This window comes from Aedes aegypti, chromosome 2 (genome assembly GCF_002204515.2).
Source record: "Aedes aegypti strain LVP_AGWG chromosome 2, AaegL5.0 Primary Assembly, whole genome shotgun sequence".
Classification (NCBI taxonomy): domain Eukaryota; kingdom Metazoa; phylum Arthropoda; class Insecta; order Diptera; family Culicidae; genus Aedes; species Aedes aegypti.
This window is the reverse complement of record NC_035108.1, coordinates 294,475,162-294,499,958: the sequence shown is the minus strand read 5'-3', so window position 1 is coordinate 294,499,958 and position 24,797 is coordinate 294,475,162. Positions and strand designations below refer to the sequence as shown.

General features: G+C 42.2%; 1 protein-coding gene and 1 long non-coding RNA gene across 4 annotated transcripts in view; both read left to right on the top strand.

The window, feature by feature from the left end:
- The window catches only part of LOC5566991 (flocculation protein FLO11), a 360,699-nt gene that overhangs the window by 195,267 nt on the left and 140,635 nt on the right, over positions 1–24,797 (top strand). For all 3 annotated transcript variants that reach the window (XM_021845416.1, XM_001651329.2, XM_021845415.1), the window contains one exon: positions 15,327–16,359. In XM_021845416.1, coding sequence (XP_021701108.1) covers positions 15,327–16,359 — 1,033 coding nt within the window. The remainder of the gene's footprint in view (positions 1–15,326; positions 16,360–24,797) is intronic.
- Positions 1,313–4,981, top strand: LOC110676662. Its single transcript, XR_002500608.1, has 2 exons — positions 1,313–4,426; positions 4,636–4,981. It is a non-coding gene; the product is annotated as an uncharacterized LOC110676662 (long non-coding RNA).

The window sequence follows — 24,797 nt, the reverse complement described above, 5'->3', positions numbered from 1 at the left end:
CTCCGCTTTGCATGAGGCTTGGTAGTGATGTATATGACCAGCTCGTAATGACGTCTGTCGTTAGTTTGTTCGGGGGTGTAGACTCTCGTAGTCTTTGGTCCGTGGTGTACCATCTTCCTCCGATGGTGAATTTTGCTGGTATTAGAGGTGTGCAGTCTATTTCGGTCCCTCTTCTTTGTAGGATACGTGTTACTGGTGCCATGTACATTGACACGTTGTTGTACTTTACAGGAATTTCTTGGTAACATTCCTGTTTGCTTTCATATGTTACGAAGACTGGTTTACACTCGATGATGTAGAGCACTTCTGCTGCTACGATAGCGGTGAACCCGGATCGTTTTACTATGTTGGACACGAATTCGCTTGGGTTGACTCTTGCTAGAGTAAGTTTGGTTTCCATTAGTGCCTTGTCGATTTTGCACATTTCCGTCATAACTGTTGTATATACTTCATTCAGTTGTTGGCCCAGGTAGTTCTCGACCAACGTTATTTTCGAATTGAAGTAAGTAAAAAGGTCCAGGTTTCGTCCGGTGCTTTCCTTTCGTTTGAAGGGGGACTTGAATCCGCTGGCCTCTATTATATAGATTCTGGGGTGGTCTGTAACGTACGCGTCGAATCCACATATTTGAGTTTTGTCGCGTGCTCTTATCGAGAACATGTGAGTGTCCGACAGAAGCGTGTAGACTGCTTTTGATCTTGATTTGTCGTTATCGTGATCAAAGGTTTTGTTTACAGTCCCTTCATATATGATTTCGAATTCGGTCTCCTCGCATTGTCTCCGCAGGTCAACTTCCCACGTCATGTAGCCGAACTCAGGGTCTAGGCACCATCCGGTTTTGTAGGCACATACTATACCGTTTCTTAGAGCCACCTGGTCGTTTTCGATGTCCGCCGTTGCTGTGTAATCGTACATGCTTATCTCGTACTCATAGAAAACTAGTGCTCCTTCCCAGGTGTATGATGCAGTTCTGTAGACTCCACCGCTACAAGAGCTTCCTTTCAGACTCCCTACTATTAGTGTTTCTCCTCGCGTTGTGCTGTTGCGACGGAGTTCGCGAATCTTGTTGCTCTCGGATAGTGATATGGATCCGAGCAATTGAGCTAACCTGCATTCGTCCGGGGTGAATTCCTTGACGATGTATGCGTACCCATGCTCATAATCTGACGTATGAGAAAGCGCACCGCAGTGTCGGATTGATCGTTTTATTATTACCTTGCACTGGTGGACCTTCACGAATGCTTTTGGGCTTCTTTGTAAGACTTGTATGCGGACTTCCGTAGTCGTGAGATTCCTAGTTGGTGGAATACACGATGCGACGTCCATCAGTGAATAGCTCGTTATGTTTACGTTGTTGCTGGTGCAATCGTATGCTATGAGCCCTTTAAGCTCACTTCCTATTGCTTGGCTAATCAGTAGAAATAGCGCTATTATTGTTAAGGTCCACATATTGGCGTTGATTACCCTGGCTTTCTTCGCCGGGTTATTGTTTTCTTTGAGTTCTCTCGTTACCAAATCCTTTGATGATGCTGTGACGTATCTTGTTGTGGCGGTTAGGCCTTCCTTGTTAAGATGCCACGTTGGTGGTTTTATTCTTCGTTTATTTCGTCTTTATCGTCGGGGTCGTTACAAAGGCGGCAGTTGCCGTTTTGGTTATCCACAAGCATGCTAGACATTTTGTTCCTTGTGGCTTCTCTCTAGAATTCCGGATTCGTTCGATTTTTGCTGGTTCGCGTTTTAGTCCTCTGGTGAGGTTTAAAGTGGTTAATTCGACCGCCTTCTTTTCGGTTCTCTAGCACGTCCTCGCAAGGATCGTGCCCGTTGTCCTCTTCCTGGGGTTTCCAATGGTCGATTCGACGCCTTCTTACCGGTTCTCTAGCACGTCCTCGCAAGGATCGTGCCCGTTGTCCTCTTCCTGGGGTTTCCAATAGTCGATTCGACGCCTTCCGGCTCTCTAGCACGTCCTCGCAAGGATCGTGCCCGTTGTCCTCTCCCTGGGGTTTCCAACGGTCGATTCGACGCCTTCCGGCTCTCTAGCACGTCCTCGCAAGGATCGTGCCCGTTGTCCTCTTCCTGGGGTTTCCAATAGTCGATTCGACGCCTTCCGGCTCTCTAGCACGTCCTCGCAAGGATCGTGCCCGTTGTCCTCTTCCTGGGGTTTCCAACGGTCGATTCGACGCCTTCCGGCTCTCTAGCACGTCCTCGCAAGGATCGTGCCCGTTGTCCTCTTCCTGGGGTTTCCAACGGTCGATTCGACGCCTTCCGGCTCTCTAGCACGTCCTCGCAAGGATCGTGCCCGTTGTCCTCTTCCTAGGGTTTCCGATGGTCGATTCGACGCCTTCCGGCTCTCTAGCACGTCCTCGCAAGGATCGTGCCCGTTGTCCTCTTCCTGGGGTTTCCAATAGTCGATTCGACGCCTTCCGGCTCTCTAGCACGTCCTCGCAAGGATCGTGCCCGTTGTCCTCTTCCTGGGGTTTCCAACGGTCGATTCGACGCCTTCCGGCTCTCTAGCACGTCCTCGCAAGGATCGTGCCCGTTGTCCTCTTCCTGGGGTTTCCAATAGTCGATTCGACGCCTTCCGGCTCTCTAGCACGTCCTCGCAAGGATCGTGCCCGTTGTCCTCTTCCTGGGGTTTCCAACGGTCGATTCGACGCCTTCCGGCTCTCTAGCACGTCCTCGCAAGGATCGTGCCCGTTGTCCTCTTCCTGGGGTTTCCAATAGTCGATTCGACGCCTTCCGGCTCTCTAGCACGTCCTCGCAAGGATCGTGCCCGTTGTCCTCTTCCTGGGGTTTCCAACGGTCGATTCGACGCCTTCCGGCTCTCTAGCACGTCCTCGCAAGGATCGTGCCCGTTGTCCTCTTCCTGGGGTTTCCAATAGTCGATTCGACGCCTTCCGGCTCTCTAGCACGTCCTCGCAAGGATCGTGCCCGTTGTCCTCTTCCTGGGGTTTCCAACGGTCGATTCGACGCCTTCCGGCTCTCTAGCACGTCCTCGCAAGGATCGTGCCCGTTGTCCTCTTCCTGGGGTTTCCAATAGTCGATTCGACGCCTTCCGGCTCTCTAGCACGTCCTCGCAAGGATCGTGCCCGTTGTCCTCTTCCTGGGGTTTCCAACGGTCGATTCGACGCCTTCCGGCTCTCTAGCACGTCCTCGCAAGGATCGTGCCCGTTGTCCTCTTCCTGGGGTTTCCAATAGTCGATTCGACGCCTTCCGGCTCTCTAGCACGTCCTCGCAAGGATCGTGCCCGTTGTCCTCTTCCTGGGGTTTCCAACGGTCGATTCGACGCCTTCCGGCTCTCTAGCACGTCCTCGCAAGGATCGTGCCCGTTGTCCTCTTCCTGGGGTTTCCAATAGTCGATTCGACGCCTTCCGGCTCTCTAGCACGTCCTCGCAAGGATCGTGCCCGTTGTCCTCTTCCTGGGGTTTCCAACGGTCGATTCGACGCCTTCCGGCTCTCTAGCACGTCCTCGTAAGGATCGTGCCCGTTGTCCTCTTCCTGGGGTTTCCAACGGTCGATTCGACGCCTACTTACCGGTTCTCTAGCACGTCCTCGCAAGGATCGTGCACGTTGTGACACCTTTCTCAGTATCGCAACAGCGATTATTTTAAATTGATGACTCAGCGTTGAGCGCGTATTTCAACAGAACACTTTCCAACACTTTTCTTCTGCGAATCTTCTTATGGTCGTTTAGGCCTGACCATTCCTTCCACCGATTTCGAAACTCGTTGTACAAACACCTTTTCCCTAGGTGTGTTTTCCCAGAGAACTAGTTCAAAGGACCCTGTTTCGCACAGTTCTTGTTTAGCCACTGGCCTTTCGGCCCACTGCTTGTAATTGTCGGTGTTTTTCACTTCGTCGAACTTCGCATCAATCTCGCGGAAGTATTCGACGAGCTCTTCGATCTCTCGCGTGAGATCTGACATTTCACTCAACTAAACACTACAGGAATTTTCTTCTGGTTACTCTTTAGGCGGTAACCACACCTTGCTTTTAACCGCAACGAAAACGCGCGACGTTGTGGTTCCTCACTCGGGGCACCATGTAAACGGCCCGCGGGATTTTCTTTATGGCCGGAATCCGCGCGTCGACTCTAGCACGATCTCGCGGTGTTTACTCGATCTTACCGACAACTGGTAGACGCCAACTGAGTGCGTTTCCCCAATCTTCCCCTTCGGACTGACAGGCTGGGTGGCTGACCCAGTACCTGCTGGCGGAAGGTTCGACTAGAGAACCGTGTCTCTTTAACAGTTAAGCACTGATTCGTCGGAACGACACTCGCCAGGCGAGTGGTCCGCAACCGAAGGAAGCGAGTGTTTAACCGTTGTTACGGCGGTTCAACAACAGAGGAGAACCAGTCGTGGATATTTCCTCTTGTTTTTCCCTTCAGACGGACAGGCTGATGTTTTAACCAGTACCTGACAGTGGAAGGTTCCAACTAGTGGATTATATCCGCAAAAGGATGCACGCCGAGTCGTCGGAACGACACCCGCCAGGCGAGTAGTCTGCAACCGAAGGAATCGAGCGGTCAACCGGTGTACGACGGTTTTGTGTTCGAAAGGCTTGGTTGGAGATTGATCCCCTTCTCTTTCCCTTCAGACGGACAGGCTGATGTTTTAACCAGTACCTGACAGTGGAAGGTTCCAATAGGGAGCTCTCTCTCTTAACGATTGAAAGCTGACTCGTCAGAACGACACCCGCCAGGCGAGTAGTCCGCAACCGAAGGAGTCGAGTTTGCAATCGTTGGTGATAACCTTAGCGGTTGGACTTACCAGGAATTTCTCTCTAGAAAGACAAGTTGCCTGTTCCGAGTCTAAACGTAAGATCATGTATTTCGTGGTTGGTTCTGGGTTTTTATAGGCGACTTTCGTCGATCTGGGGGACTTATTCTAAGAAGTGACAAATGCAGTTCTATCGTAGGTCCTATTGATTCTTAAAGTTAGAAAGGGACAATTGTCGTGATTGCCTAAATCTAATTTTCTCCCACGAGAAAGAAGCAAAGAGATTTCAATGTTTTAGGTTTTTTCTCGTAAGGTATGTCTCTGAGTGCGTAGGTAATAAATTTTGAATTTAATTACTTTGTTTCTTTCGTTGCGTGGGATGATTACTTTCTATGCGTGGGTTGACGCAGGGACATATTTGTTCTTGTTGCGCCTTACCATTAGATCAATGCTTTCCCTTTCTCTTCGTTATGAATCCTGTCCGCGTATCAATCGAATGCGTCAGGCTCAGCGAGGGCCTGCGCTTTGTGCTTATGACGATTTGGTCCTACCTGCTTGCTATGGAAGGAAATTGTTAACGATCTTTGTTTTTATGGCTTTCCCTTCCTTCTGAGTTGATGGGGCGGTGCGCCTTTACTTTCTAATGCTAATGTTACCATCTGTTTTTTGTGCTGAGTGATGGCTCTGTCTGTTTAGAATGCTATAGGGGAAGGGATCGGTAAGGTTCTAGTATATCCCTTCGCATGGTTTGAGTTGCCTTCTTCTGTTTGTGGGTCGTAAATTACGTGTTTATTGGCTAGTTGTTTAATTTCGTTTCTTCTCTCTGTCATTGGTTCGCATCCGATCGCAAATTAATCGTCGCGAATTAACACTTCATTTTAGCATTCATTGTCTTAGCCAAGCATGAGAAACATTCACTCGAATATTGCATTTCTCTCGCTCACATCCACAAGCGGTCAAGAGCGAGATTGCCGTTTCTCCGACCAAGCTGAGTGTTTCAATTTCCAATGCGCTTTCTTCTTGTTCGCCGAGCGATAAGTTAGACAAAAACGGCAACAGAATGATTCACTACTGACTCCTTGTGCCGAAGGCATCCGATTGCTGTAGCGAATGATTCTTTACATTCCGATTCCGCACGAGTGGCATTCGTATTTGAGAGCTGAAGAGCGTTCACTGACTGGTAATACACAAGGCGAAATGTTTCAGTGAACGCAAAATATGTACATTTCGCAGGAAGCTTTCAGTGATCGAATGGCGAACGCGTTCTTTCGTGTCTCCAATTTAAGAGAGGATAGGTGCTCTCTCCGCTCCGTATATATTTTCATTTTCGGTTTATCTCAATCGTTCACGATTTGCGGGATTGCGCTCACCCTAGTAGCGTTCGGCAGTCATTGAACATTCGGTGGCAGCAGATACTTTGCAGATATTTTATCGGTAGCGTTCGGGTGAGTGAGTGAATTTTCCCATGCTTGGTCTTAGCATATAGACATTTTTGGATGGTTCGATAACTTTCCATAAACTCGTTTGCAATAGGTGATAGACGACGGGTTTTTTCCTCAAAGGGTACTGAAATGCCCAACCGACTAGAAAAGTTGTCTCTCTTCATGCCTATTGTTCTAAGATAAACAATTTTTCAACAACTTGAAACTTATCTTTAATAAGTACTATTTCAGCACCAAAGCACAGTGGCTCATGAAGCAGTTTTACGCGGAAAGATGCATTTTGAGCTTTAGAATGAAATACATATTAGACGAAAACGGTTTTCCACAAAGTTGTTTGTATTAGTTAGGCCCTTTATTTGGTTTTATTGAAAATTAGGGTGATCCACATTTTCATAGAAATCATTAAACCAACTTTCTTATTTGTAGAAATTATATTATACATGCTTCAGCAAAGTTGTAGACCATTCAATTTCAAGCAACTTTGCTTTAAAAAGTTTTTTTTTGTATCTCTTAAATTGAGGGGGGTCCAAACAAAACTGGTTTTCTGGCTCTAGCGTTTTCAACTCAAATATCTCACCAAAGTAGTCTATAAAACATTTTTAGAGCTTTGAAAAAATGCATAATTTGGTGAGTGAAAAAACTCGCTATCTCCTTGCGTTTGGGAGTTATTGTTGTTTTCCTCACAACAACATGCCTACTTCGATTGAGAATATCTCTGATTGGGGCAAACATAAAACATATCGGTTGACGGCATTCAAAAGACAAAATAAAATTGTTTATTATATAAAAAAAAAAAATCAGATGTGTTATTGTTGTAACTCTTATGAAATGCCTCGAAAAACAATGGATTTTTAGCAGAAAAGCTTCAATAACTTTTGAACTAAAATAGATACCATTAATGTTTTTGCATGAAAATTTGTGTTTGCGGAAAAATTAGAGCTGAAAAACTTATTTTTGCTGGACCACCCTACGATGATTGGAGAAAAATGCTCTAGATTGGTCAAATTTTCAACTACAGAAAACTTTTTTTTGGCAAAATGATCAAAATTTGACTTTGTCTAAGAGTATATACCATTATAAGAAAGTTAATTATAATATTCAAGTGATATTGTTGACCATCCTACTTTTATATAACACAGTTTAAAAGCTTACATTTTTGTAGAAGATCATTTCGTTAAAAATTTTATTTTCTTGCTCAAAATGCAAAATAAAAAAGAAAACATACGATGTAAATCTTATAAATAATATTATTGCCCTACCTTTCTAATAGACCGTTTTCGTCTAATGTTTCATTCTAAGACTCAAAATGTATCTTTCCGCGTAAAACTGCTTTATGGACCAATGAGCAGCGTTTGAAGACATGCCAATTTCTTTACCTGCGACCATGTACCGAGTTGAGTCGTATTATCTGGACGCTTCGAGCCACGGACACCGGCTATAATTCACCCAAAAATATTATTTCGACAACTTGTATGTATCAAAAAAAAAACTCCACTGTCTGGCTTTCAAGCGTCCGGAAATTCGAAGCATCGCGGTACTTCGAAAAAAAAAACCGTTTGCTGTCTTACAGCACTCTACATATCACAGTCGCACTTGACTGTGAGTGTTTGATTGTGAATTCTAACGTACATCTATCTTTTCGTAATGGAAATTTCCTTGACTTCCCAGGGAGTATCATCGTACTTGCCTCACGATATACGAATGTGAAAATGGCAACTTTGGCAAAGAAGGCTCATTGAACACTAAGCTGAGAATCAGGCTCTTTCTCCGTGAGGACATAATGTCAAGAAGAAGGAGAGTCTGCTGAATTCGGCGTACAAATCACTTTTGCGCATCCTGCTTAACAAATCGAGACCGAGAATTTAACAGGAATCCCAGAAGGATTTTCATAGTGTTTCCACAGGCTCCTTCCAGAACTCGCACCGGATTCCCTTAGAATTTCCAATGGAATTCCACAGATTTCCAATAGGCTACACAGTGAATTTGCAAACGATTTTTTCAGTACTTCCGCAGCATTCCTACAATATGTGCACAGTATTTCCACAAAACTTTCACACTAGAAGCAAATATCATTAATCTCAAAACTCCACGTCTGCAGTTCCCATACAACACAAAAAGGACACAAATGTAACGCCATCTCTTGACAGAAAAGTGCGTGAGCGATTACTCTTAGCTATTTTTGATTTAGCGTGCATTGAAGAACAAAACGTCAATCAGAGCCAAAACAAACATTCAGTTTTTTTCTAGCGCTGTCGGTAGTGTAGTGGTTAACGTGACTGCTTTCCGCTCAAGTCGATCGAGCCTGTCAACACCGTCGGATTTTCTGACACATAAAATCTCTGATCATGTCTTCCATCGGAAGGGAAGTTAAGCAGTTGGTCCCGGCCCATGAGCTGATGGTTTTGTTACGTGGGGTCCTGGGTGTGTGCGGAGGTATCTCTGGGCGTCCATGTTTAGGCATAGTGCCAGAAATAGGCAAAAGTAAAACTGCGACTGATGCCAAAGGATGTCGGTTATCAGAAATGAAGAAGGAGAAGAACAATCATGCCACAAAGTTTGTAGTGTGTTAGTATACTTCTATGCCAGCGTGGTGCTAGTGTGATGTCTTCGACAAAACGGAGAAGTGGAGTATATTGAGATTAACAGTATTTGCTAGAAGCCAAGGTTTCACACTTGAATCCCAGGATTCCTACTTAACATTCCTCACTGGAACAACAGGATCTACATTGGGATACCTGGATGTACAATGAAATCCCAGATTCCTCACTGCAATCCAAGAATCCACACTGAAATCTCAGGATCAACATAGGAACTCCAAGATCCACGCTGGAAGCACATTGGAATCTAAAATCCATATTGGAACCCCAGGTTTTATTTTGGAATCTCAAAATCCGCACTGGAATCCAAGGATTAACACTTTAATGAAACGATCCACACTGGAATCCCAGGTACTGAACTGGTTTTCCAGAATGCACATAAAAATCCCTTAGATCTACATTTGTTATACCAGAATGCGAATCGCAAGATCCACACGTAAACGCCAGGATCTACGGTGGAATAATCTCAGAATCCACACTAGAATCCCAAGATCCCTACCGTTATCCAACGATCCATACTAGAATCCAAGAAGCAAGGAAGCTTGCTTCAAGGAGCTGTGCCGTGATGCTTATGCAAACCCATGGGGAGAGGATTACAGAATTGCGATGGTCAAAATCAAAGGACCAACAGTATCTGCTGAACCATGCCCAGAGAAATTGAAGATAACACAGCGTAACAAAAATTACACTTTTGCGTGTCTTGAGGACCAAATTATGTGTCTCAAGAAGATTTAGGGTTGCTGTATATGATGCCGTTCTCAGAAATGTTCCAGCACGTCTCAATTTTTACCTACAGGTCGCCAAAGTTGTATAAATTACAGTTTTCAACGATGTTCAGATGAAATTTAAGGTATGATTTATCAAACTTTTTTGTGATCGAATACACCAAACATGCAATATATGACTTGAACTTTCAATTCATATGTAATTTGGTTGGAATAACACGATATAATTTAGATTAAATCGATTTTTCCAATATGCTTGCATTCTCCATATGAAATTTTTCGTTTCTCTTATATGGCATAATACAATACTATTCGAAACCATCAAAAAATTATTTTTGAACATCAAAAGTATGATGAACTTTGTTGGAAATAATTGTTATATACATGTTGTAGTTTAAGTTTGGTCGAACAAAATCACTGGAAAACCCTATTATATTTAATTGTATGTAACAAAGAGAATGAAATAATAGTAGTTTACGGAACAAGTTGCAGAATGATGATTTTTACAGCACGAGTCGTAAATTTATCCTACGAGGCTTGCCGAGTAGGATAATTACGACGAGTGCTGTAAAAATCGAGTTCTGCAACGATTTACGTACAACATTTTTTTAAATTTCGTAGAAGACCACTTGAGGGTATCAGAAATTATATCGGAATGCATTCACCATTATTTTACAATTTCTGAAAAATCGTAGTGTAATGATTCATTACGCAACTCAAAACAATTGCGTAATGAGAAAGCGTTGCGCAATGAATCATTACAGCACTGGTAATGACTATTCCCGCACTGCATAACTCAGTGCAGGAAAGTAGGCCGTGTCATGACAAATTGGCGTGATGAAAAACATTCTATTGCGATGAGAAATTTCAAAAAAAAATCCCTACTGCTCCTGGACCTTAATCTCCCCGGGAACTACATCACGCAACTGTATCTGTGGAGGGCTGTACTCATGCTCTTCGTCAGTCTCAGCCTTTAGCTGTTCTGCTAGTTCGCTGTTGGAGCTAAATGTCGTCAAAAATGCTGCCCACTACGACATTTCTTCGGCGTTTCTGCGACTACTCGTTTTACCCAATAGGGCGATATTCAAAACTGATAAGGCAATAGATGGCTCTTTTTCAGTGTTAGTTAAAACGAAATCCTGAAGCACAGAAAGCACCACGGAAGATGAACTTAACGTAAAAAGTATTCACTTTACACATGATTTCTAATCACTACTTTTTTGATCTAGTTTCGTAATTTACGTTTTTCATTATTTTCTATATGTTTTGACAGTTCTCCGACTACCATTCTTCCATGCGCTTGTATTGAAAGTTTGAGAAATTTGAGAATCCAGCGTAGCGCGATCAGTGGGTGGAATACAAACGACAGTGTCGTCGCTCGGTGGCCAGTGAAAGAAACTGAATGTTCGAAAGGTTGTTGTCTGTACTTTTTGCCGCTGGCGCCAACTGTTAGCGTTTAAGAACGACATAAACAGTCTTTACCCTATTGGCGGTTGAAGAACTCGCCGGGGCTTTGGACAGCTTTCTGTGCAACGGCGCATACTTCCCTTGGGCTGGCCTCGCTTCAGAGCCCTGTTGAACTTCTACCGGACGATCATGTTCATTTCGTTGCTCTACGATGACTCGTTCTCCGCTGCTGGTGTTCGAGCTCTCCTGGTTGACCAGTTAAATGCCGAGGTCGGTCCAACGATTCCGGTTGGAGTATGGCTTCCGGTTCACTGGCACTACGACGACTCAAACCGGTGTTACGATACGTATTACTCGAAGTACTCCCCGGCGATGGATCTACTACTCCGACGAAGATTTCCCCGGCGACGGAAGATCTCCCGAATCGATGCTATCCAGGCAGATGCCGAGGTCGGTCCTGCGACTCCGGTGGAGGGAAAACTCCGGTTCACAGGGGCCCGATGACCATTTGCCGGTGCTGTTTTGCGAATTACTCGGCGGTGGACTCAGCATACTCCGACTCAACGTGGGTCGGCCAAGTGCCAGGGTCGGTTCTGCAGTTCCGGTTGGAGGATGACTTCCGGTTTGCAGGCGCCCCGACGACTTATTATCGATACTATGCTACGCCCGCTCTACTAGATCTAGTCCCCGACGGAGGATCTAGCCTACTCCGATCACGACTCAAAGCTCTCTGGTCTTCACGCCATCTCCTTTGCAGTAAAGACATAATCTGCGTTATCCCCCTCTTTACCGAATTCGAAGTGCTTTCATGCTGGCAGATGTTCTGCAAGATGTTGTTCGGATTTAAGACGCTTGCTGTTTCTGACATCATCTCGCTTCGTGTATCCCTGAATCGAGGGCAGCCGCCAGGGTCTCCTCGATGTTTGGACAGACTGGAAAATGTGGAGATTCTGCGTATCCGAATCTGTGCAAATATTTCCGGAACCATCCATGGCCTGACAAAACCTGGGTCATGAAGAAATTAACTTCTCCATGTTCTCGGGTCGTCCACACCGACACTTTAGGAATGAGCCTGTGGGTCCACCTTCCTTTCTCCGAGTTATTTCATTCCTGCGGCCACCTCGCCATTGTATCCATTCTGATGGTGTTCTTCACATTCCTGGGACATGGTGTTCTTCACAGTGCTGATAGCATGCTGGTCCTCAGCCAGAGTGAATAGATCATTCCGGCGATAACGCACACTGCCTCCGACGATATAGTGCGATGAGCACTCGTCACCCGTATAGCCATGGGCCGGAACGTACCTGCCAGCTTCTCTCAGTTACGTTTGGTTCCCAACGCTGCAGCTCAAGCCGGGAATCTCAATATGAATGAGGTACGGTCGCCAGAAAACGTCTCGTACTCGTAAAAATTGGACCTCCAATGTTGGGCATGATCCTAGCTACAATGTTTACTGCTTTCGTTGCCTTTTCGCAGGCATAGTCTATTCCAAGGTGCTTTAAAGAGAGTTTCGATGGGATTGCGTGTCCTTCGACGGTGATCTCACCTGAACCACCTTGCAGTTGCTGACCAGCATCACCTCCGTTTTATGATGAACCAACTGCAGCTTGACTCCAGTCATCCACAATTCAATTATGTCCAGCGATTTCACCGTCAGCATATCCACCTCCTCCGCAGTCTCGCCGGTTATCGCAAGAACGACGTCATCTGCGAACCCGAAGATCTCGACTCCATTCGGCAGTGACAAGGTCAACACTCTATTGTACATCATAATCCACAGCGTTGGACCAAGTATTGATCCCTGTGGAACTCCCACCGTTACTTTCGTTGACATCCGTCCCTGGTTTGTATTGCAAACCAGTACCCGGTTCTGAAAGTAGCTTTGCAGAACTTTACCCAGATATTCGGGAACCCGCATTCTTGGTAGGGCTGCGGCAATAGCCTACCAACTGGCACTGTTGAACGCGTTCTTCACGTCTATTGTTACCACTGCGCAGTATCGATTGCCTATCCTCTTCTGCTTGGACGCTTTCTCCGCGCACGCTATGACAGTCAAAATTGCATCCACCGTCGAAGTCTTTTTACGGAATCCGTACGGCTTTTCCTACAATCCGTTCTCGCCTTTCATGTAGATCGTCAGCCTGCCTTCTCCAGAAGTTTACCAAGAGTATCTCTATATGAAGCAGGATCTCCTGGCGGTTTTCCCGGTTTTGGCCGCAATACCAGCTCCTGCCCCTTCCATCTGTCTGGGAAGCAGCCTTCCACTAGACACTTCTGCAACGCTGTCCTAAATATGTCTGGGAACGCCAAGATTGTTTCCCTTAGCGCTACGTTGGGGATACTATCTGGACCGGGAGCTTTGTTCAGCTTCAATCCTTTCACAACCGAGCCTCTTTGGGTTTCTAGAAGTAAATAAGCAATCAAATGAGTTTCTTGAAGTAAGTTAGCAATTAAACAAATATATTACAAGTTCATATTTTCAATTATATTGAAAAGAAAATGAAGAATAAACGCTCTTTCTATCTTATTCGATCGATATTTGGAATGTCTTTCTACCCGATTTTTTTACCTTAAAAACTTTGAATGCCCAACAGGGATAAAAATACAAGTCTGTTTTTTTCCCTTCAAAATTTCGGACCTTTTGAAGGAGATAACAGAAAAATAAATACTTATTTGGAACTTTCTTTACCACTGGGAATTATGCCAAAAGTTCTGACAATCCATCATTAATTCATCTGAGAACTAACTATTAAAAATACGGTAGCATAAATTTTCATAAATTGATTTCAATAGAGATTTAACAAAAAGTTATTGCAATGCATAAATAATCTTATAGTAATTCACAGTAACAAACTTTCCCAAAATAGTTGCACAAAAAATCTGAAATTCAACGGGTTGAAACATCTATTGATTCAAGGATCCTTCCAGAAACATAGAATTATGCTCTAGAAATCCTTTATTGAATACATTTGGAATTATTCTTGAGATTACTTTGCTAATCGCTAAAGTATTCCTATGAATAATTCTTTACATCTACCGCTCCAAAAACATTCCTTATCAAAATGTGGCGAATTTCTGTGACAACATCCTAGAAAAAAATCAATGGACTTCACGGGCTTAACATAACTTGTATGTTTACGTTTATAAAGTAAAGTAATGCTCAACGTGTCTTGAATCACCGGGCTGTCCAGGATTCTTTTGAGTAAGTAATACTTTTCAGTGTTGTTCTGGAAGTTATTAAATTAGTATCTGAGAGCCTCAACAGCTTGCACCATACGCCATTCATTGAGTTAATACACTCTTCAAATAGTCCGAAACGTAAACTTAGTCATTGGAGTACTGAGTTTGTTTAAACTTATTTACAATGATAATAAATCTTCGAGCTGTTTAGTAGAATACCTTTAATTAGATGAAAAAACCGAATTTAGTACTATACCATTTAATTCCACTAGAGTTTGTATAGAAGTCGAGTCTAGTACACGACACTGAAGACGGCCTTACAGTTGAGGTCAAAATACGCGTATCTGTCAAAGGATACAAACTCTAGTAGAATTAAATGGTATAGTACTAAATTCGGTTTTTCATCTACTTATTTGACAATATTTGAATAACGAATGATAACACAACAAAAAGTTGTAAAATTATAGTGTGATAAACATAATGAGAAAGCATGTGTGAATTGCGGTTTTACCCACTTCTACTTATGAGAGTGACGTGAGTGACCATAACTAAAAGTGATAAAATCCGCAATTTGCACATTATTACTTTTGTTAAAGTGAACTTGATTAAATGTATAATAATGAATCTTCGAGCTGTTTGGTGGAATCCCTATGAATTAATAAAATCTGAATTTAGTACTATACAATTTAATTCCATTTTACATTTTTCGATTATTAGTTATGTTCGGTGATGATAACACCGGTTGATTGTCAAAGAAAGCCCTCAGTTAGTAACTGCTGAAGTGCTCGGAGGAACACTAAGTTGAGAAGCAGACTCTGTCTCAGTGAGAACGTAACGCTAGAAACTAGAAGAAGAAGGTCGAAGAAGCCCTAAACCAATTCTGATAACTGCAATAATGAAACAAAACATCACTAGAGCTCCCACGACTTAGATGTAATCAACGCTAACAACCTCCGACAAATAGAAAATCACCACTCGTCCAGGACAGCTGCGGTTCACCGGTCGCAAAAAAAACCCACACTCTCTCCGCTAAACCCCCGCAATCACCCTCACCATCCGGGCCCCACACAGTCGGGAAATCACTTCCATTAGAAGTCTTTTCTATTCGGTCACCTCGCCATCCGCCGCTCGGTGTCGCGCTTTTTCCGCGCCACATTCACTCCACAATAACCACTTTAGAAAGACACATAAAAACATAAATCGATCTAATTTGGAATTTTTCTCTTTTCTCTTTTCTGCGCCACCATGGCCATTTGCAGGAGAAACAGTTAATGAAGATTTACCACAGGCAACCCCAGCGAGTTTACTGCTTCAGCACCAACAGCAGCACCAGCAACGATTCCTACTGCAGCAATCGTCATCAAATCAATCACAGTCGTCGTCATCGTCGTCTTCGGCGTCCTCATCGCCCTCGTCCCATTTGGTGCCCGGGCAAGGTGCTGGCAAGTTGTCGACCAGCTCCGGTGGCAAAAGAAAATCAATCACCTCACCGACCTCACCGGGACCCCACCAAAGCCCAGCGTTGACGGGAGCAAGTTCAGCACTGGCGACGGCAGCAGCAGCAGCGGCGGCGGCCTTTCAAGCGTCGCCCCGAAGATCCAACCCACCCACGCCAACTTCCGCCGGATTGCAGTTGGCTCTGGTGGCGGAAAACGGAAACGGCCGTCGGGGGTCACCCTCATCCAACCCATCGACTCCGACCCATGACGACGGGGGTCACTACTCGCCGTTGAACAACAACAACAACATCAGCAGTAGTAACTTCAACAATCAGGTCGCCGCGTTACAATCCTTGGACAAGATGCTCAGCGAACGGATGTACGACCGGAAAAAGTTCTTGAACTCGCCAACAGCGGGGTCAGCCGCAGCAGCAGCAGCGGCGGCCGCTGCAGCCAGTTCTTTCTACGAGAAGCTGCGCAATGGAGCGGCCGAAATGGAACTCAACCAGCTGAACCTTATCAAGAACGGTCAATCTCCGTCGATGGCCGCCAGTGATCTTAGTGCAATTGGTAGCAATAATGGTAGTGGTAGTGGTAGTAACGGGGGACTGCTGGTGACGGCCAACGGGACCAGCAGTAGTGGGGGCATTGGGGGCAACAGTGGTAGTGCATTGGGGGCCGACGGCAATAGTGGCAATAGTTTGAGTAATAATAACAACCAAAATAGTAGTAACGTGAATAATGCGAGCAGCAGTAGCAGCAGTGGAAGCATTGGCAACAATAGTAATAACAATAGTATTAAGAGCGAGCGGTTCAGTCCGACCAACAACGACGTGCAATCGACGGCTTCCAGGTAAATATTTTTACCTTCTTACATTCCTTTTTTTATTTGTTACATTTAAAGTACCGGCCTTCCTTGCTAATTTTGTTACGCTGTGTAATAGGTACTGATCCTCAGTATCAAGTAGTTAGCAAGCAGCGGGTGGTCATCGGTTTTTCAGTTCTGTCACCTAAACGGTAAAAGAACCACTTTGGCGTCTATGGACGAAAGATAGAGTATAGATTTATGAAACAATTTTCGACAATTTTCTCCGTGATGAAAAGTTTTCTGGGAACTGTTTTTCGTTTTATATTTTTTAATAGATTGCTGAGGAAATTTCCTTTCTATTTCACAAAAAGACTTTTGTTTTACGATGTTAGTTCAGGAGATATGATTTTTTTAAGTTTGAGGTATATAGAGAAATCGTGAAAATTAATCAAGAGTTTTCCGGGAAAATAGGCCCCTATATATTTTTTTTTTAAATTTCACTTTTGATCATATATCCACGAGCTCTACCTCTGGTGAAAATTTCATACAAATCGGAGAATCTCCGGCCCCATCCTGTCCGATAATTTAAAAAAATGCCCTACAATCTGTGCTTACCCAGCTTCTGAGGCAAATAATAAGAATTTCTTCTGTAACAGCTAATCTTTCTAACCTTATTACTCCATATACGGTCCATCAACGGCTCTCCTCCAAGATACACACAATAGCCTTTCTAGTCAACGCGCCTGGGATCAGCACAAAGAGATCAGCACTGCATTAAGCCCCAACGAGGAGGTTTTTAAACTTTCATCTATCCCATAACTACCGGTCGGTCACAGCAATATGTCAGTCACTTCAGCGTTCTCCTCGTCCATCCAAGTCTCGTTTCTCACCGGTAGGACGGTACGAATTCCGGCGGACGAAGGGAACAATAAAGTACCGACCCTCGTCAACGTCGTCGCCGTCATCATCATCTCGCCATCGTCCGGTAGCATAAGTGCAAGCGCCAATGTGGCTCAAGCCAGCAGCATCTCCCCCCGGTCTCTATAGCGGAGATATAAAACTGCTGACTCGGTGTTCAAACCGATCGCGCAGTTGAGCTTGGATGTCTTGGTATACGGAACCTATGGAGGAGACTGGAGATATGTCTATTTTACTGTGCTCAGCGTTCGGCATGCTACCGAGTTGCTTTTCCGCAGCCGCGCGGCGGCGGCGCATAGTGGTTCGATTTGTTCTACGAAACGATCATAAATCGTCATACACAATATGTAAATGAAGAAATTACCGCCAAATTAATTATGTTTTGGCAGATTAGGGATTTCTCTGTTATTGAAATAATCCTTCTTCTTTTTCTTCTTCTTGGCATTACATCCACACTTGGGACAGAGCCTGCTCCTCAGCTCAGTGTTCTCATGAGCATTTCCATAACTGAGAGCTTTCTTTGCCAAAGTTTGCCATTTTCGCATTCGTATATTTCGTGGCAAATCTCCCAACTGGTGGGGAACGTGCCTTTGGAGCCGGCCTTCTGATATTTCGTGGCAAGCACGATAATACTAGTCAAGGAAATTTACATAAGATAAGATTCTGGACTTCAGCATGAATCTGCTTTGTGGGCGCGGACGCTACCACTAGGCTAAAAAGTCCCCATTTTATTTTATTGAAAAGATTTAATGCCAAAAGTGACTCTGATAACATTATTCTATCCGTATTTAAAATGAAAATTATTATTGAATATTTCTTTTGAAAGGACTATAAAATCCAGCGGCGTGCCCATATTCAAAACCGTTGGTAGGGCAAAGATTAGCAAAATCTTTATGTCCAAGGCAGTCCTGAAAATGTTCAAATATATGGAATCCTTGACAGAAAATAGCAAGTGACTGTTTTCATGTGAATCATTCCCGAGGTAGGGAAAGTGTACCAGTTATGGCCATAGTGGTTCCCTATTTGGCCATACGGGAAATTTCGATAACTTTCACATCTTAAATCTTTTTGAATGTTTAAACATAAAGATATATCTTGAATCTTACTACTACAACACAAAAAAATCTTTCAAAAAGTGAAAACATTCAAATAATCTCGTATGGCGAAATAGGGAACCACTATGTCCATAACTGGTACACCTACCCTATCTTAATAGAGCTTGCAGCAAGGCTAGTAGCAGATCTCTTCTTAGAGACTTGGTCATTTTATAATATAAGAACCTGAAAAGTCTCTGTTTTTCACTGAAGGTCTCTAAAATCTGTATTTTAACAAGGTCTCTCACTTTTTTTTCCTTATTCTGCTTGCAGTGAATCCTGCGCTTAAATTTATAAGGTTCTAGAGAAAACTTCAAAGGCTATTATTCGTCAATATCACAGGTTCTTCAGATTTTTTTCCAAGATTCTTCGAGAAAGAGCTTCAGGAATTCTGTTAGTGTTATCTTTAGAGATTTCCTCTCGCATACTTTCAGGGGCTCCTTTAGAGATCCCTCCAGAATTTCCTCTTCAGATTCCTTTACCAATTCTCCTAGGAAATCTTCCAGCGGTGTTTTAAGGGATGGTAAGAGTAATTACTTCAGAATTTGCTACAGGAAATCCTTGAAAACTTCAATGCTTCAGAATTTCCATAAGGATTATGGAAGTAAAAGTAATTCTCAGTTATACCTCCATATATTTGTTGACTAACTCTCTCATGGACTGCCCCAGTTGTAACTCTTGCAGATTTTTCAATGATTCCTTCAGAACTTTTTCCAAAAAAAAAAAATCCAAAAAGGTTCACTCCAGAGTTTTTAAAGAATATTGGTCAGGGATTTTTCTTGGAAGATCAACAAAAAATCCTACACCAGATTCACTAGTTATCCTGCCTGGCAGTTTCGTATGAATTCATTCACATTTATCCATGAATTGCTGTAGTTCATTCAAGGTTTAATCCTGCAGTTTTTCCAAACAATTTCTCAAGTCATTTCTCACGTCAAATCTGACTAGATATTTTGAAAAATTATTTAAGATTGTTAAATAGGTATCCATCGCAGTTTTGTACATGTAAATAACATCGGTACTATACGGTTGATGGATATTTTGGTATACAATTTCTCTGTAATAAGGAACCAATTACCGGCGCACATGTCCTGAAAAATTTGGTCCAGTATGGTCCATGCGGAACCGGTTCCTGGAGTCCCAGAAGGTGGCCAATCTGGACAATTCGATGTAATTACTCGGATTTATGCACCAAAACCAAAAGAATTGCGTCCTTACGATTTTTTATGTTTGGATGTACTTTGCCAAAAGGATAAATAGATGGTTATTCTGGTCCTTTTGAAGCACCGAAATGGCCACCTGGAAACCCGTAATATGGGACCACTAAGCATTAGCACGAAAAGTAGGCATACGACGGCACAATCTCCATGATATTGAATCCTTGTGACTCTGCTAGTTCAATAATACATAAATGACCATTTTGATTCTTCTGGTCCACCGAAACAACTCAGTAATGACCACCGGAGATACCCGTTTTGTAGGATATTTCAGTTTTAGTACCTAAACTAGGCACGCGACGGCTCAATCTCCATGATTTTAAATACCTGTGACCAGGGCCGGATTTACAAATGTGGGGGCCTTTTCTCAGAAAACAATTTAGCCACTATGTATTCATTATTCTGATGTTAGTTAAAATCTTGGCCCAATGTCATCCCGCACGAAGTTTATGGATATGATTTTAATTACCAGAATAGCTTTGAACTGTCAAACCCTCAGAAGCGCAAGTTGGGATCAATAGGTGTAAGTGACAAATACCTTCTGTTCACTCACGATCTTAACGGACTTCACGATCTTGGTTCAAGTCGTCGGATAACGTGCACTAAATGAATTGATACGCGAGAGCACTTGTACGGAGGGATGATAGTGAATTTATTGCACTTATCACAATCTTACAAAGGCATACACGCGACGGTTATTGGAAGATGATCTGATCATGCGAACGGTTTATTTGATACTGACGAGATCTACACTTTTACTGGTTGACTGACCAGCTGCGATGTTTTTGGACATCGGGTATCTGCCTGTGATCGGCCCTATCGTCGATCGTAAAGTGATCGATATGATATGGGAATATGAAGCAGACTGATTATTTGCACTGGTTAGAGCGATATAACTATATCATAACGTTTTCATGTAACTTAATAACAATAAAATCGGCATGTCCCAAATTTGAACCAACGAAAGACAAGACCTTCCTCTTTCATTTGCTGCTAAAATGAAAATAATCCATCGGGGGGTCTAGTGCATTTTTTTTTTTTGAAATTTTGTTGTTTGTAATATTATTTTAAATGCACCGCAAATTAATAAATTTTGTAGAGTTGAACTGTTTAAACGGATTTAGATGTAAATGTAGCAAAAATCCTGTGTCAATATTATGTAGATTATATACTAGACAGCCTAAAAATTTACAGGCCAAGGCCGAAATTTAAATTTTTGAGTTACCTCTCTTTTGCTTTTATCCATTGTTAAAATTTGCATTGCTTTTAAAACAAAGTATGTCAAACAACCTCTTTTCAATTCTTATTTGTAACTCAAGAGCAATATTCATCTTTCTGACTTGGTTTAGGAACAAGCGATCGAAAGACAAAAGGTCGAAAGGACAATAAGTCGAAAGACTAAAAGAAGACAAGACAAATGGTCGAAAATGCAAATGGCCAAAAGGACCAAAGGTTGAAAGTGATTTGCATTATGGGAAATTAAATCATTTTTGAAAGAAGATTTTTGACCTTTTATCCCCTCTTTATTCCTTTTCGATCTTTTGCCCTTTCGACCTTATATCATAGATTCTAGAAAATTGACAAGTTCACATTTGTGCCAATGACAGATGCAATATAACATTTCATAAACCCAATAAGGCAATCCATGAGACAGCTGCGATCAGCTGGTTTTTTTTTTTGTTTATCATGTGCTTTTGACGTTTCGCGATTGGAGTGACTTTTGATTACAAAGGAAAACATGAAAGCATGATTTGTTTACTCTTTCATTTCGGTTGCATTCACACATTCAGCTGTCAGTCCTATCACGAAAAGTCCTCATGGATAGCCTTATATTCCAACCCAATTGCAATAGCAATGCAATGTTGACACTATTGTCCATGTGTTTGTTGTGAGAATTGACGGAACATTACTTTTGTTTGCGATGGCAAAACAAACAGAATTGCTGTCAAATATTCTCAGATTAGCAGCCAGTCTAGGGCTGAAAATCTCGTATATAAAGATAAAACTACTAATAATAATGCTGACGAATAAACACTTACTTTTTAAATTGATGATAGAAAAAGTGCAAATGAATTCATACAAACATCGTAAGGTTTTATTCATAACAAATCTACCTGTAAAAGATTGATCGTGTGATCGTAACATTTTGCTTAGAGATCTCAATAAGTGCTGTAATGTTTAGTTTTAGCATAGTTTTATTAGAGTTGTACGAAATTCTATACTAATTCACAAAACAAATACATTCAATCAGCTTAGAAAATGTTGCTCAGTATTTTTACGATTTTACTAGCTTTACAACGAAATCATACGAAGCTTTAACAAATATATCAAGTGAATCGATTACACCAAAAAAGGTGTCAGTGCATACAGACTTGTTTGCTATATATATTCAGCAGATCTCAAGTAGGGTGCAGAGCTACTTGGGCACTTCCATGATTCACTTTGGCATGGGGGGTTTTTGTCGGCCGAATTGTCTGAAACTTTGCCATGAGAGGCACTTCAATGCGACACATATTTTGGCCAAATATGAGCCCAGTAGTTTTCGGAAAACCCCGCTGCAGAAGTGAATCAAAAGTGCCAAGAATAGGATCCGGCTACCTACTATGTTTTATATAGCTTTGTTGTGTTCAAAACTTATAAAAGCGCCAGCTCGAACGATTTTTGATACTAGTCTTCCATCAAACGACGTTCGAGTTGGCGCTATAATTGATTTAGAAGAGTCACAGGGATTCAAAATCAAGAAGTTTGAGCTATCGCATGCCTAGTTTTGGTGCTGAAACCTAGTGGTCCCATATTACGGGTTTTCCGGTGGTCATTTCGGTGCTCCAAAAGGACCAGAAAAACCATCAATTCATTCTTTTGGCAAAATACATTCAAACATGATAAATCGTTATGAGTTGGACACAATTCATTTGGTTTTTTGGCATCAATCCGAGTAAATTCATCGAATTGTCCAGATTGGCTACCTTACGGGTCTCCAGGAACCGGTTCCGCATGGACCATATTGGACCGAGTTTTTCAAGGGATGTGCACTGATAATTGGTTCCTTATTACAGATAAATTTTATGACAAAATATTCGTCAACCGAAGAGTACCGATGTGAATTACACGCACAAAATTGCGATGGAAACTTACTTTTCGGATGTTCCGGGTTTCCGGAACCGGATATGAATAACTGAATGATTTGAGAATCTCTATTTACAGTCCACGTAAATACCTATTGAACAATATGAAGACGCTTCAGATTACTTGTTTAGTTACGAAACTACAGGTTGTCAAAGTAAGGGTCTCTAAAAGGACTTTTTTTTCAGATGTAGCAGGTTCCCGGTGGCCACAATGACGCAACTCCAGATCTCCAGATGGGTTTCCGAAAATCGACATGTGTTTCATTTCAGCCCAACAGAACTAAATTCAGTCAACACACTGATTTTTCGAGCTGTTTGAATTCTCGGGTCGAAAACGACCCTAAATCACAATTTGTAACTTTTATTTTATGGAAGCTCCCTAAGAGGACATACAAAAATTTTGTATCCGCAAAAATAAATGATCCCACAAAAAAATACCTAATTGTCAGAAACCAATTTGACGTTTTCTTTTTTTCGCTAGGTTATTTTAATCAAAAGTTACAATAATTTGAATTTTGAAATGGGTCGAAAACGACCCAAGGTCCTTACTAAGGTTCAGTTATATCTCGAACTCCGTAAAAAAATTGAAAAAAAAAAAAAAAATTGTTCCAGACCGATTATTTTTGTTTTGGTTGCAAATGAAAGGGGCAAATCATGGCTTTCTTGTGTCAAAATTTCAGACATGCCGAATTTTTTGTTTTGAAATTGCTCTACGAAACACACCGTCTATATCTACGCTTATCAGGCTCGACTCGGACACTAGTTATCTAACTATTGATCTCGTAGTGGTGAATGAGTACACTCGTACTGAAACGAATCCTTTCGTTAGTCGGCGCAAACACCTTCGTTTGAGCAAAAAGAGTTTGAACTTTTTCAGAAATATCCACTCCGAACAAATTGTGTGAGAGCCAAAGCAACGAGTTTATCTTCTCCAAAATATGATATTTTTACATGCAAATACGACTTGAAAATACTATTGTAAAGCTTGCAAACAGTTTGATATTCCAGTACACCAGACTTAAAATCGATCAAAATGTCACTTTCATTTACTTTAGGCCCATCAATAGCAAATCAATATAACCTATTTAAAATATATCAAACTAATGTTGGATTTCCTTACTTTTTGATGTTTATTTTCTTAAAAAATTCTAGAAATGTTTTCACCACAGTGCACAGTGCTTTCAAGGGCCTAAATTCGTGATCGAAAATGTTTTTCCCCAGAAAAGTTGTTTGTAGGTATGGTGTCTTCAGAGAAGTTGTTCGGGATGTTGAAGCCCTTCTTAAGAAAGAATTATTTTTGTGATGAATCCACTTAGCAGTGAGATAGATTTTCACTTTTTTGCAAAAGTGGAGGTACAGCAATGGTGTCTTCGGCAAAGTTGTAGATAATTTCACTACATGAAAATTTGCTGAAGACACTTTAGCTCTACCTATTGAATTTTGAGAGATATGGGTTTTTTTTGTGAACGACCCTTTAAAACTAGTTTTTTCGTTATATCTCTTTCTGGGTATTTTTGAGATTTTTCACATGTTCTACAAAGTTGTTTTAATTGATAAAATACGCATTTCTTTAGAGACCATAAAAAATGTATCTCTTATATTTTCGGAGTTATATGATATTTTATGTTGAAAAATCGACTATTTCACCTTCCTCTAACATTCACAGGGGCAAATTGGGGCAACATTTTTAGCTTGCATACAAAAGAGTAACTCAATAGCTATCAAATCTTTGGTAACTGACACGTGGCACTGCGTTCCTTGCCTACAAAATATGTTCTGTAAAATATTAAAAAATAAAAATTATGCAGCTTTAAAATTTATCTCACTGCTAGGTGGATTCATCACAAAAATAATTCTTTCTTAAGAAGGGCTTCAACATCCCAAACAACTTCTCTGAAGACACCATACCTGTAAAACCAACTTTTCTGGTGCAAAACATTTTCGATCACGAATTTAGGCCCTTGGAAGCACTGTGCAGTGGTCCAACACTAATTTTTCATTTTCAGATCTATGTAAATGAGTACTAAACAAACCCAGAAATCTACAAAAACTGAAACTCTCAGACACAAAACAATAGGTCAAATGTACTGCACACTACAGAACAGCCTAAAAATCATTTAAAATTGAAA